The sequence below is a fragment of the Haliotis rufescens genome, unplaced genomic scaffold, assembly GCF_023055435.1.
Source record: "Haliotis rufescens isolate VD_foot unplaced genomic scaffold, xgHalRufe1.0.p SCAF_6, whole genome shotgun sequence".
In the NCBI taxonomy this organism is placed as follows: Eukaryota; Metazoa; Mollusca; class Gastropoda; order Lepetellida; family Haliotidae; genus Haliotis; species Haliotis rufescens.
This window is the reverse complement of record NW_025964334.1, coordinates 32783442-32796570: the sequence shown is the minus strand read 5'-3', so window position 1 is coordinate 32796570 and position 13129 is coordinate 32783442. Positions and strand designations below refer to the sequence as shown.

General features: G+C 38.2%; 1 protein-coding gene across 9 annotated transcripts in view; it reads left to right on the top strand.

The window, feature by feature from the left end:
- The window catches only part of LOC124115056 (liprin-alpha-1-like), a 145690-nt gene that overhangs the window by 116525 nt on the left and 16036 nt on the right, over positions 1–13129 (top strand). For 6 of the 9 annotated variants that reach the window (XM_046475873.2, XM_046475878.2, XM_046475875.2 and 3 more), the window contains exons 15-23: positions 3188–3280; positions 5505–5653; positions 7125–7391; positions 8117–8198; positions 8490–8690; positions 9558–9733; positions 10759–10856; positions 11441–11616; positions 11988–12056. In XM_046475873.2, the coding sequence (XP_046331829.1) occupies positions 3188–3280; positions 5505–5653; positions 7125–7391; positions 8117–8198; positions 8490–8690; positions 9558–9733; positions 10759–10856; positions 11441–11616; positions 11988–12056 (1311 nt within the window). Of the gene's footprint in view, positions 1–3187; positions 3281–5504; positions 5654–7124; positions 7392–8116; positions 8199–8489; positions 8691–9557; positions 9734–10758; positions 10857–11440; positions 11617–11987; positions 12061–13129 lie in introns of all 9 variants that reach the window. The other 3 variants (XM_046475879.2, XM_046475880.2, XM_046475882.2) reach the window with 2 other exon arrangements.

Here is a 13129-nt window from a genome sequence, read left to right as displayed (position 1 = left end):
GCACAAAATAATAATTATTGTTTCCCAATGTGGTTGCCATGGCAATGCTAGATAAAATCCTGAGTTTAAGTCAACTTGGTGTGGAATCGGTGATGTTCCTGGGATCTCATATTGATCAATGTCACTATATATGACTGCAAACCGTGAAGATCCAGGAAGATCCGTAAAGATCCAGGGTAGAATAGGTCTTCAGCAACCCATGCTTGCCGTAAAGGCGACTATGCTTGTCGTAAGAGGCGACTAGCGGGATCGAGTGGTCAGACTCGCTGACTTGGTTGATGCATGTCAACGTATCCCAATTACGTGGATTAATGCTCATGATATCAATCACTTGATTGTCTGGTCCAGATTCGATTATTTACAGACCGGTGCCATATAGCTGGAATATTGCTTAGTGCAGCGTTAAGCAACAAACAAACAGCAAAGCAATCATGACTATGAATGATGAATAGAGCCAATTGATTCCTGTCCTAATACAAGAGGAGATGCTATTGTGACGTATCTGTACCTGTCCATGATAAAACGTTGCACAATGTTCATGTAGATTGCTTGCAAGTAACACTATTGTCATCTTTGCTTCAAAGTAATGGCTTAAACCTTATACACTCTGTGCCTATATGAGTATGATGCTGCTATGTTGAGGTGTTACCATGGTTACTGGTTTATTGTCAACAGGGTTTTATAAAAGATGATTTTTGGAATTGGCGAAACAAATATACAAAAATGAACTGATGAGAGCTGGATCGTGGGAACAGTTGGGCAGAAAGGTCTCCATTGTCTCATGTTATTGATATCTCAAGTTATCAGGTATTATAATCAATTTATAATCACTTGTTTTAGTTTGTGATCAGAAGGTTTACCGATTTTGCGAGAAAAATGATGGATGAAAAAAATAATGTTTCAGAGATAATATTTTCATCAAGGCCTTTTTGTCACACATGCTGATAATGTTTACCGATTCATTTTGGTAATTACTAATTTGACACACCAATTATCGCAGATATACCTATTTGCCTCCATTTTGGAAAGTAAACACCTGAGATAGTACCCCAACACTGGGATTTTCTAGCTGAGGCTTGAGAACTTAAAGGCCCTTGTCACGGCGGGAATACTGCGGCATAAAACAACTTTCACCCAATCACTCACTGACATATTAAGAGGTCATATGCAGTACTTGTAATGGTGACTATGGCATAAAACAACTTTCACCCAATCACTCACTGATATATTAAGAGATCATATGCAGTATTTGTAATGGTGACTATGGCATAAAACAACTTTCACCCAATCACTCACTGACATATTAAGAGGTCATATGCAGTACTTGTAATGGTGACTATGGCATAAAACAACTTTCACCCAATCACTCACTGATATATTAAGAGATCATATGCAGTACTTGTAATGGTGACTATGGCATAAAACAACATTAACTCTGTCAGTGATATGATAGACCATAAGCAATATTTTGTTCAGCCATAAGGATTACAGTATATTACTCCATAATAAGGTTTCTTTTTCATATGCATGTAAAGTTGAGGTATATATCCTACATCGTGACCAATCCCTTCAAACAAAATTGTCTGGTACTGGCTAGGTAGTGTACATGGCATATTTCTTAAATCGGTATTTAATCATCCATATCACGCACTTTTGTCAGTATATATTGAATCTTGCACTATAAGAACTTTTTATCGCTTGCCTATATTCTAGCTGTTAAATAAATAGAACTCAAGTATATAACTGCATAATCAGTGCATTATAGAACATGGTATTTACAAGCTTTGCAATGTTTTCATCGTTTTTCATAGAAGCTTTTTGAATGTTTATGATGTGTGTTACTAATTCCTACCTAAATATATTTTTGCAAATTGATCATTTGAAATTGAGAATATTAAAATAATTATGAATACAAATACATATAAAGTATTAAACAAATTGAAAAAATATTTTTGGTAAATTATTTTGTCCCAATAGAATGAGTTAAAAAAAATTATTAACTAGTAACATGCATGATAAACCTGCCTGCTTAGATAAGGATATACTTATATGTATATGTATATTTATATATATAGCCACACAGAGCCCTGCCAGCCACTATCAGCATGGGGGAAGGGGCAGGTCGGTGGGGTAAGGGGAGACAACTCTTATTGGCCCTGTGTTACCAGGTAGAAGTTAGGACCATACCACATAGCTGTCATAGTGCTACGACTGCCAGATGTTGAAGCATGGGAATTGTGACCCTCTGTGACACAGAGCCATTTTCTCTGTGTAGTCAGATCGTCATTAACTGATAGATTGCTTGACAGCATAAGATGTGAATTAGTTTTGAAAGACTTATATCAGTCTGGGTCTGTAAATTAGCCCGAGCATACCCCCTTTAAGAATGACACCTTCTTTAAATCATACACCATACTGTGTGGTTTCAAAAGATTTTTAAAAACAGTGTTTCATATATGGCTTCAGCTTTTAAATAACTTTTAACAGAGGAAGAATATTTTCATTTTTCGCGGTCAAAGAGCCTCTTTTCTTGATATAATGGAGGTGAAAACACGACATCTTTTACAGATGACAATATCTTTATTGTTTATTGGTGTGTTTTGGGGCTGTTTCTTGCCCCTTCATCAAGTGGTGTAGTGTCATGATGAATGGGCCAGAAGGTGCAAAAAAATGTTAAAATGATGAAGTTGTTATTCATAAAAGTGTCTAAATGCCTTTCAAAGACTTGACATAAGGGAGGGTGTTGTCTGTTTATTCCCCATGCTGGTAGTGTTATGCCCTTTAGCAGCGTCTCTGATGAAATATAATCATAGTTAGGTTGCACTGTAAACACTGCATCCCAAGCATGCATTATACCGTATAATTCTCATCTGGGGGATACCAATGGCACAAAAGTTCCACCTTCGTCATTAATATTTGTAGAGACCAAACAAACAGGCTCTGCCTGTCCTCGCTGAAGTCTTTGCAAAGAGAATTCAAACAATTAGCCTCAATCATTTTAGGTCTACTCTTACACAGTTGTTTTGCATGAGATTTGGAAAATTGGCTCTAAAAGTTAAAATGTATTTGATTGAGACAAAACAGATCGTGGAGATCAAGCATGAGCGATAAGGTTGGTATCTCCCAGTGTGAGATACAGGCATCTCCCAGCGTGTGGGATAACGTGGACCTTTTCCTGTCATTGTAGGCACCAGCGGGTATATCTGCCTCCCACTTGTACACCTATTCCTCATCTAGTCCGCAATTGGCAACATCTGCTGATTCCGCAGCAGCGCAGCAGGTATATCGGATATATATTGTCTCACTCAGCGGGAGATAAGTAAATATCTCAGAGCCGGGGTAAAATGTCTCACTCAGTGTATGTCAGGGTAGAGGTGGATCGTCTCACTCGGTGGGAGATATATAATGTATCTCAGAGTAGGATTGAATTTATCAGTGTATCTCAGAGGAAAGCTGAATTGTCTCACTCGGTGTATCTCATGGTAGGGGTGAATCATCTCACTCGGTGGTATATATATAATGTATCTCAGAGTAGGAGTGAATTTATCAGTGTATCTCACACAAAAGACGATATTAATATTGTATCTCGGGGTAACGGGGAACAGAGGGGGTAGGGATCTCATGCGATGGTGATGAATAACCATATCACAAGAAACGAGAGAATGTGTTTCATCTTTGTAAGATAACTATAACTCATATCAGGACAAAAAGGTTCACGTCTCATTCAGTGAGAGAAAAATTAGATCTTAAGGCAGAAGAAATCAGGTTTAAGGGATAAATAACTTATCATGAGACTTCATGTCTCTCTTTTTGAAATAAATATTATTTTTCTCCGGAAAGAACTTCTCTCATGAATGGAAGAAAAGTGTCTCATTTTATCAACGGAAAGAAATAATTATGTCTCAGGACGTAAGACATTATCTCATATCATGTGAGATGTTTCATGGAAGTAGGGAGTAAAAGATGTATAGCATCAGATGACAGATATTGAATCCTTCAGTTAAATGATGAAGGGAGCAAGAATTTGTAACTTTATTATTTTTTAAAAGAAATAGGAGATAAAAACATTAATGCTAACGGAGATCGATATGTGAAGCAGGTTGCATATCTCAATCGGTTTAAAAACTGAATTCATAATTTTCCAAAACAATTAGACGAATTCATGTGTAAAGTTTCAGTATAATTCAACACAATTTCAAAAAGACTGAGGTCAAAGGTCATATTTGCATTAAAGATATTAAGATATTTTGAAACCGACATATTTTTCTTTTCCTAAAAAAAAAAAGCCTATCTGAGTTGTGTACAGGAAAATGGCTGCACAATGTGGAATGTGGCAACTATTTCACGCATGGTTAAATTCTGCAATTGATGTTTTGAAATAAATAAATTTTGTTTTCTGTAACAATGTTGTAATATTATTTTGCAGGACTATATAGAACTAGTCACACAGTTTAGTTTCACCTGTCTAGAAGATTAGATGGGTCCGCCCAGGGACCTCGCTCTAGAGCCTAGAGTAGCTCTCTGTACATCATAGCTACAGAGAACATCCTCCATTTCTTAAACCATTTTATCAGTAGAAGTGCAAACAGGCCAAGTCAAAGTAGACGCAAGCTGTCAGACAAAAATCAATAAGTGATTTAATTTTGCCAATTGAAATCCAAGGGAGGGAACTGATGAAGTGGTCATTATTGTTGCCCTGAAGCTGGTTTGCCCTCTGAGATGTTTCGACTTAGTAGCTTCGCTATATCGCTGTAGTCACCATTGCTGTGTAGCACAGATGGGAGGGCAACTCATTGGCTTGGCCATATGCTTCGCAAATAAGAGAAATGCTTTGGGAAGGTTCTAAGGCGTTACCATAGCGATTATGGCAACAAGGGTTGGCGTATTCTAGACTGGTTGATTGGTTGTAAGTGGCAAGAATTGTTAAAGGCATGCTTTTTAGACACTTTTTAAATGTCCGAGAATAGGAATTACCATTTGTCCCAATGATTTCATATGTTTTGTTATTCATCAAGTAAGCACTATGATGCAGTCACCTGGATATTAAAAAAAATAATTTAAATAAAAAAAATATTATTTTTTTATTATTGTAAGTGAAAATATTTTGGTATGCCTTTAAGAGTGTTTGCCATTATGCCGATAACTGTAGCTATGGTCAGCTTGGTAGGTCAATACATAGTGACAGTTGGTCACATCGCAGCCAATGTAACAGGGTACATGAAAATACATTGTGTCAAATTGTTACTGTATCTTAACACATTTTTTTTTCAGAAATCTGTGATATAAATAATGTAACATTTTATTTTCAGCATTATATTTTTGGTGTTAGAAATTGTATATATTCATACGTAATACCATGTGTAGTGTTGTTTATTATAAATTGCGTATGATTTGATGGAGAATATGCTAAGATTATCTCTGTTTGTGAAGGTAACATGTTTGTGTGATAAGAATGAAGGGAAATTTTAAGGAAATTTTACACACCCATGTTTTCGTCTTTGAAGCCCCAGTACAGTCGTGATGACACAGCCCTCAGCAGTAAGGATGAAACACGGCAGATTAAGTGCGAGTCTAGTCCACCGACACCAAGGTCACTGAGGTTAGAACGGGTCGCCAGAGCACTAGCTCAACAAAGTGCAGACAACTCACCGGTGTAAGTGCCTACAGATAGCTTCTTTGGAGATTTCATATTTTGTCAATTGAAATGAATTTTGAAAAACGGATTATGCATAAATATGACTTTTCATGGTACGGTTAGATATTATTTGAATTAGAAAATTTGTACTAGTATGTAGAGGAGATGTATATCTCTACCCTAATCATGAACCTCTAGATCTACCCCTATCACAACTGTCAAGAAATACCGGTACCACATCTACCCATAGTACCAGACCCATGAAGATCTAGGTTAGAATAGCTCTTCAACAATCCTTGCTTGTTGTAAGAGGCGACTAACGGGATCAGGTGGTCAGGATCGCTGACTTGGTTGATGCATGTCATATTATCCCAATTGCGTGTATCGATGCTGATGTCAGTCACTGGATTGTCTAGTCCCGACTCAATTTTTTACAGACCACCATCATATTGCTGGAATATTGCGGAGTGAAACGTTAAACAAACAAGCATCGTACCAGATATAGATCACTGGCAGACCCAGAGTGGGGTGAACAACCCCCTTTCTGTCACACACCTTACATGTTAACTGCACCCTCACCGAAGTCACTGAGTGCGGCGTTAAACAACAAACAAACAAGCATCGTACCAGATATAGATCACTGGCAGACCCAGAGTGGGGTGAACAACACCCTTTCTATCACACCCCTTACATGTTAACTGCACCCTCACCGAAGTCACTTCATCACATTGCACCCCACCCCCTTTTTCAAAATCCCGGACCTGCTATTATAGGTAATCATTTCTTATTAAGGGTGCACGGTATTACCGGTATATGGGTATATTGAGGTACACTCTCTCCACGATACGTATCACAATATCATTCTAAATGCTGGATATATTGGGAGATTTCAAGAATTTTATCATGTGTTTAATCTTATACACTTGCCAAATACCCAAAGCGTGAATCTGGAGCATGCATTCATGCCTATTTATTGAATCAGTAAACATTATGTTGTACCATAATCTTGTTTTGTTCCATTTATAAACTTCAATTCAAAAACTGGTGTTTCAAACTGATTCTGAATTCAAAATTTAGAATTATGCAATATATCATGATACGTATCACAATACGACCTTGTGCATCGTAAAATATTGTGATACACTTTAAAACTCCAATACCCATCCCTATTTGTTATAAATACCTTAATGTTTCCATGGTTCATAGCATCATTTATTGGTTGTTTAATGTTGAGCTCAGCAATATTTTAGCTATCTGACGTAGATCTGTAAATAATCAAGTCTGGACCAATCCAGTGATTGATGTCATGAGCATCGATCCAAGTAATTGTGACACAGTGACCTGCAATCAACCAAGCCACCAATCCTGACCACCCGATCCATTCAATCACCTCTTACAACAAGCCTAGGTTGCTAGGACCTATATTCTTACCCGGAGTCCCCATGAATGTATTTGTTCTCATGTGTAATCAAGAGTTATTTCCCTTCAGGTGTAGCAAACTGCACGAACTTACTCACGGGACAGCAAGTCCGATGGGGAGCGTGCACAGCAGTCAAGACTCACTACACAAGCATACAAAAAAGAAGGGCTTGAAGAGTTCGCTAGGGAGGTTCTTCAGTAAGAAGGAGAAGCAGAAACCCAAAGAAGCGATGGGGTTGGAGCGTGGTGCTACGGCCTTCACCGATACAGACGGGAGCGGGGACGCACTCACTCTGGGGCTAGGACAATCAGAATTTGATAGGAGGAAAAAGAAAAAGTAGGTTGAACTTGTTTTTGAACATGGTTTTGGAGGAGTAGGTTCTAAGCTGCTGGTTTATGAAGGACAATTGAGCTTCCCAAGCGTGCCAATCAACAGGTTTTGGTGTGGTTAGGTACTGACCATTTGATATTCTGCAGATTTTTTTATTTTAAATATTTTGTACTAAGAAAACTAAAATTGTTCACATACTGTCCTGAAAAGAATATGTGGTGAAAGATAGAAAATATTCAGCTTCCTTTCAAAGAAATTGTTTTTGTCTTTTGAAGCATGGACTGAAAAATATCCTGCCTCAAACAAAAATCCAATGGTGTTTTTGTTATCTGTCATGGCGGCTTGCACCAAATATAGACAGCATGATGGTTATAAAATAATAGTTTGACATATTGGAGTTGGCATGTCTGACATTGATACATTTGTCCCACATATTAAGTCAAGTTTTGGGTGATGATCATTATAAGTAGTCATGAGGAATGTTGTATTTTCAGACATAAGTAGTCATGAGGAATGTTGTATTTCAGACATAAGTAGTCATGAGGAATGTTGTATTTTCAGACATGAGTAGTCATGAGGAATGTTGTATTTTCAGAAATAAGTAGTCATGAGGAATGTTGTATTTTCAGAAATAAGTAGTCATGAGGAATGTTGTATTTTCAGACATAAGTAGTCATGAGGAATGTTGTATTTTCAGACATAAGCAGTCATGAGGAATGTTGTATTTTCAGACATGAGTTGTTGGAAGAGGCCATGAAGGCAGGCACCCCCTTTGCCTTGTGGAACGGACCAACTGTTGTAGCCTGGTTAGAAGTAAGTAACAGTTCACTTCCACTCACTTGCGACGTTTTTTTGTCCAATGCTATACCATCTTGCTGAACCGTTGAGATTGTATATTTTAGTTGGTTTTATAGTTAAGTCTGGTTTATGCAAATGCGTTTGTGCGAGTTCGTTAGATTAAGAAAAATAAGTGTTTTTGTCAGATATTTTTCTTTTCATTATTTTTGGATGTACAGTAGGAATAAGACTGTCATACTAGTGTCCCAACTACTGATTGTGTGTTGTTTCAGCTACTAGTGTCCTAACCACTGATTGTTGTTTCAGTTATGGGTAGGGATGCCTGCATGGTATGTAGCAGCGTGTCGAGCCAATGTCAAAAGTGGAGCTATCATGTCAGCATTGTCCGACACGGAGATTCAACGAGAGATCGGTATCAGCAATCCCTTACATAGGCTCAAACTCAGACTAGCCATTCAGGAAATGGTTAGCCTAACAAGTCCTTCAGCGCCAAAAACTTCACGAACAGTAAGTGTGAATTCTTGACAGATTACGTTTTGAACAGAATTTAAGACTTCATCGTCCTGTGATCATTTTATCAGTACTATGTCACAAGTTGTTTATGGTTTGTCAGAATTATCAAACTCCTAAGGTTTGTCCGAATATACAAACATCAAAGGTTTGTCAGAATGATAAAAAATCTAAGCTTTGTCAGAATGATCAAACTTCTAAGGTTTGTCCAAATAAACAAAAGTCAAAGGTTTGTCATAATGATAAAAATTCTATCATGAAAGGAATATGTGATCCAGCTCCTTAAAAAGTATCACAAGAACAAGTGATAATAGTGTTCTTTTTTACATGTTTCTCTTTGTCTGACAACTACAATTACCGTATTCAATGTAATAAGTGCCTCAAAATTAGAAATAGGGCGCCCTTATTAGAATAAAATTTTGGTGAAGAAAAACAGTTGAAAGATCGTAAATTTTGTGGTTTATGCTGACAGCCTGAAATGATACAAAAGAATATTATACACGACAGATATATTTTTCCAGAATTTAATTACCCATAATTAAGGGTGCATATAACACACGAGTGCGTATTAAACCCGAATAAATAAGTCTTGTGTACATTGATCAATCGGAAGGGAGGCTAATTAGGATTGTTCACTTGCCAATACATTTGCAAACATCAACGGGGCGCTTATTAGAGTGGGGTGCTTATTACGTCGAATACGGTACTCTGTATTTTATATATGTGACTTTGAGTCTCTCATGAGTCCAGCGTTTTGTGATATGAACCATGAGTGTTGGGATCGAAAAGCAAGATGTTTGTTGTGATTTAGACGTTTATTGCGTGTTTAGCATCTGTGAACACCAGCTTCCATTTCTTTGTCAGACTCTAGCGTTTGGTGATATGAACCATGAGTGGATCGGGAACGACTGGTTGCCAAGTCTGGGCCTACCTCAGTATCGCAGCCATTTCATGGAGTGTCTGGTCGATGCTCGCATGCTTGATCACCTCACCAAAAAAGATCTGAGAGGGCAATTAAAAATGGTAGATAGTTTCCATAGGTGAGTGATGATCGTCTGATTGGTCTGTGCATTTCTTTCTCTGTGTGTTCGGTGTGTCACTATTTATGTGCTTCTGACTCTGTTGTAACTAATTTACGTAGTGATCTTAAATTATTGTTGATTTTCCCTTGTTGATACATCTTTATGACCCTGGTGATGATCTGACAGCCTAGGTGTGATCAGGTGGCCTTGTCGTCTAAGTGATCACAATTTGCTGTACAGAGTCGCGTCCCTTTGGCATGTCAGGAGCCTTGAACAGCTCATAGTTAACGATGAAGGGATGAGGGAGAACTGGAGGTTCCTGAGTATGATCCTCGGTGTGTCAGCACCCTACCTCGACTCATGGGTATCACTTAAGGAGGGGGGGGGGGGGTCGGGTAGCCTAGTGGTTAAAGCGTTAGCTCGTCACGCCGAAGACCCGGGTTCGAATCCCGACATGGGTACAATGTGTGAAGCCCATTTCTGGTGTCCCCCGCCGTGATATTGCTGGAATATTGCTAAAAGCGGCGTAAAACCAAACTCACTCACTCACTCACTCACTTAAGTGGGAAGATGAGTAATACTGGACCACTTCCTGAATTCCTGACATTTGGGGGATTCTTCAACAGGTCCACATCAACCGATGCTTGTCGTAAGAAGCGACTAAATAGATCATGTGTTAAGACTCAGTGATTATCTTGGTGGCGGGGTAGCCTAGTGGGTAAGGCATTCGCTCGTCACACCAAAACCTCTATAAGGGTACAATGTGTGAAGCCCATTTCTGGTGTCCCCTGCCATGATATTGCTGGAATATTGCTGAAAGTGATTATCGGCTTGTCATTGTAATACAACTACATGGATTGCTGCTCATTATATCAATCACTGGATTGTCTTGTCAAGAGTTGATTATCTACAGTCTGCTATTATGTAGATGGAGTATTGATGAGCGTAGCATTAAACAAAACCAGAGCTCTGTATTTGGATAATCAGTTTGTATTCCTGTGCATTCTTGGTTGATATTTGACATTTGGTTTGTTTGTTTTCAGAACAAGCTTACAGTATGGAATAAATTCATTAAAGAAATTAAACTATGATAGAAAAGAATTAGAACGGCGTAGAGAAGAAAGTTCGAATGAATTAAAAGGTAAGTACTTCATTGGATTTAAGTAATTGTCAGCATTTCATGGATTAACTCCAGATATAATTGAGACTAGTTGTAGTGTGTGAGATTAGAATGTCCCTTCTCACCTGTCATCCTGTCAGGTGTCTCATGGGGCGAACGGGTAGCCTGGTGGTTAAAGTGTTTGCTCGTCACGCCGAAGACCTGGGTTCGATTCCCGATATGGGTACAATGTGTGAAGCCCATTTCTGGTGTCCCCCACCGTGATATTGCGGGAATATTGCTAAAAGCGGCATAAAATCAAACTCACTCACTCACTCACTGCGATGTTACCTTGCAACGTGTATACAGAATGTTGGGTTACATGAATGTGTACAGATCATTTGACTTTGAGTTTGACAGTTTGTCCTTTAACGGGTCCTGTGTCATGTGATCACTTGAGTATTATCACAGCATTGTCACATAGTTTTGACTTGTCAACTTACAAATTCTTTAATGCAATGTAAAAGATTGTTTGTATTTTGTATCCCTGATATTAATAATTACCTGAAACTGTGTTTGAGTGTGTATTGCTACCAGCCTCCTGACACCCCGTGATTGTGTTTCAGATGTGTTGGTGTGGTCTAATGAGCGAGTTATCAAATGGTCGATGTCTATAGGCCTGCGTGAATATTCAGCTACTCTGCTAGAATCAGGAGTCCATGGGTCACTTATAGCACTAGATGAGAGCTTCGATCACAACAGCATGGCTCTCGCATTACAAATACCCACACAAAACCAACAAGTAAGTCTGTTGTCACCTTGCGTTCTCTTTGGGACCACCATTCAGTATTATGGTGGGGGAGGCGGGGTTGAGATTTTTATTTGTCGTTACTTCAAATCATGCTATGTTTTCTTTAAAAGTACAATTATGGGGATCCCACAACCTCTTATTAGGGCATCAAATTTAATTGTTATTATAAAACCTGAGGCAGGTTTGTTTATTTTTAATATTGTTCTGGAACAAATTATTGATTTAAAAATTACATGTTATCATAAATCAAGCATGTACAATACTTATATGATATTGTTGCTTGTTCTCGTATTCCATTCAGATTTGTCTTAGCTTGTGGATTTTGGAAAAGTGACCCACAACAAATTCCATTTTTGTTTCAGGCTAGGCAAGTTTTAGAGCGGGAATTCAACAACCTGCTGGCAATCGGCACTGATCGCCGCCTGGACGAGGTAGGTCAGTTATCTTTTTCTTATTTTTTGTCTGCGTCATCATCGTATCCAGCAACTGACCCTCACCTTGCTGCCCTGCCCGCCTGCTGACCTCAGCGTGACCTTTCAACTCTGTCTGTCGCCTTGTTTCTAGCCGTCATCAGCTTGTATGCTGACAGGGGTGGGGTGGTTTTCTGCCGCCCTGCCCCGCCCAAGTGGCGCTCTCTTCCCAGGTGATGTTAGACTGGCAGCTGGTGGATTTTGAACGGGATAGAAAAGTAATAATGGTTAGATTAGGAAAATAGTATATTTTTCAGGATAAAATGTAGTGTATCAAGATTGGAGTAAAATATGAAGAGTAGGACAATAGTACATTTATCAGACATTTTCAGAGAGAAATGGGCATTTGAATGATATATTTTTATATTTTTATATGACAGCATGAAAAGAAACAGTTTTTAAGTTTGAAAATTTAAGTGGAAATAAATTGTGTTTATTTATGACCAACGTCGTCAAACTGTTCCACATGTTCAAAAATAACCAGTAATAGACCAAAGTGCTACCCTTATGATTATTTTAATTCTGAATATATAGTAAAAGCAATTACTTATTAACAAGATTTTTGAATATAATATTCCTGGTACAATGAAAATGTCAGATATAATTTCTTCTGGTAATTGAATTAAAATTCTTTTGAGTTAATTTTTGGTTTCTCTTTAACTGAATCCCCTGTAGATCAGGAGGGACAATTTGTGATAACTATTTTCAGCATATTTTACAAGATTATTACAGACAATAATCTTAATCTTTACCTCCCGAGAAACGCCTTCTGTGACAGGAAACTAATCAGATCAAGTTTTATCCGAAAATTCACCATTATGTTTGTTTACTTGGCTTTGTTTATCTGAAGCAGGTCGATCTTGTTTTTTACTGCGCATTGTATACCAAACAGCAATTTTTCACAAAACTTGTACCCAAGGATGGTGGATGCACTTTTTATGTAAGTAAATACGGTATGTGACACATCCCCAGCTGCCAGTTCCTAGGCTTAGATGAGTCCGTGGTGTCTTCAGTAAGTAGTGTGTTATTGCCTC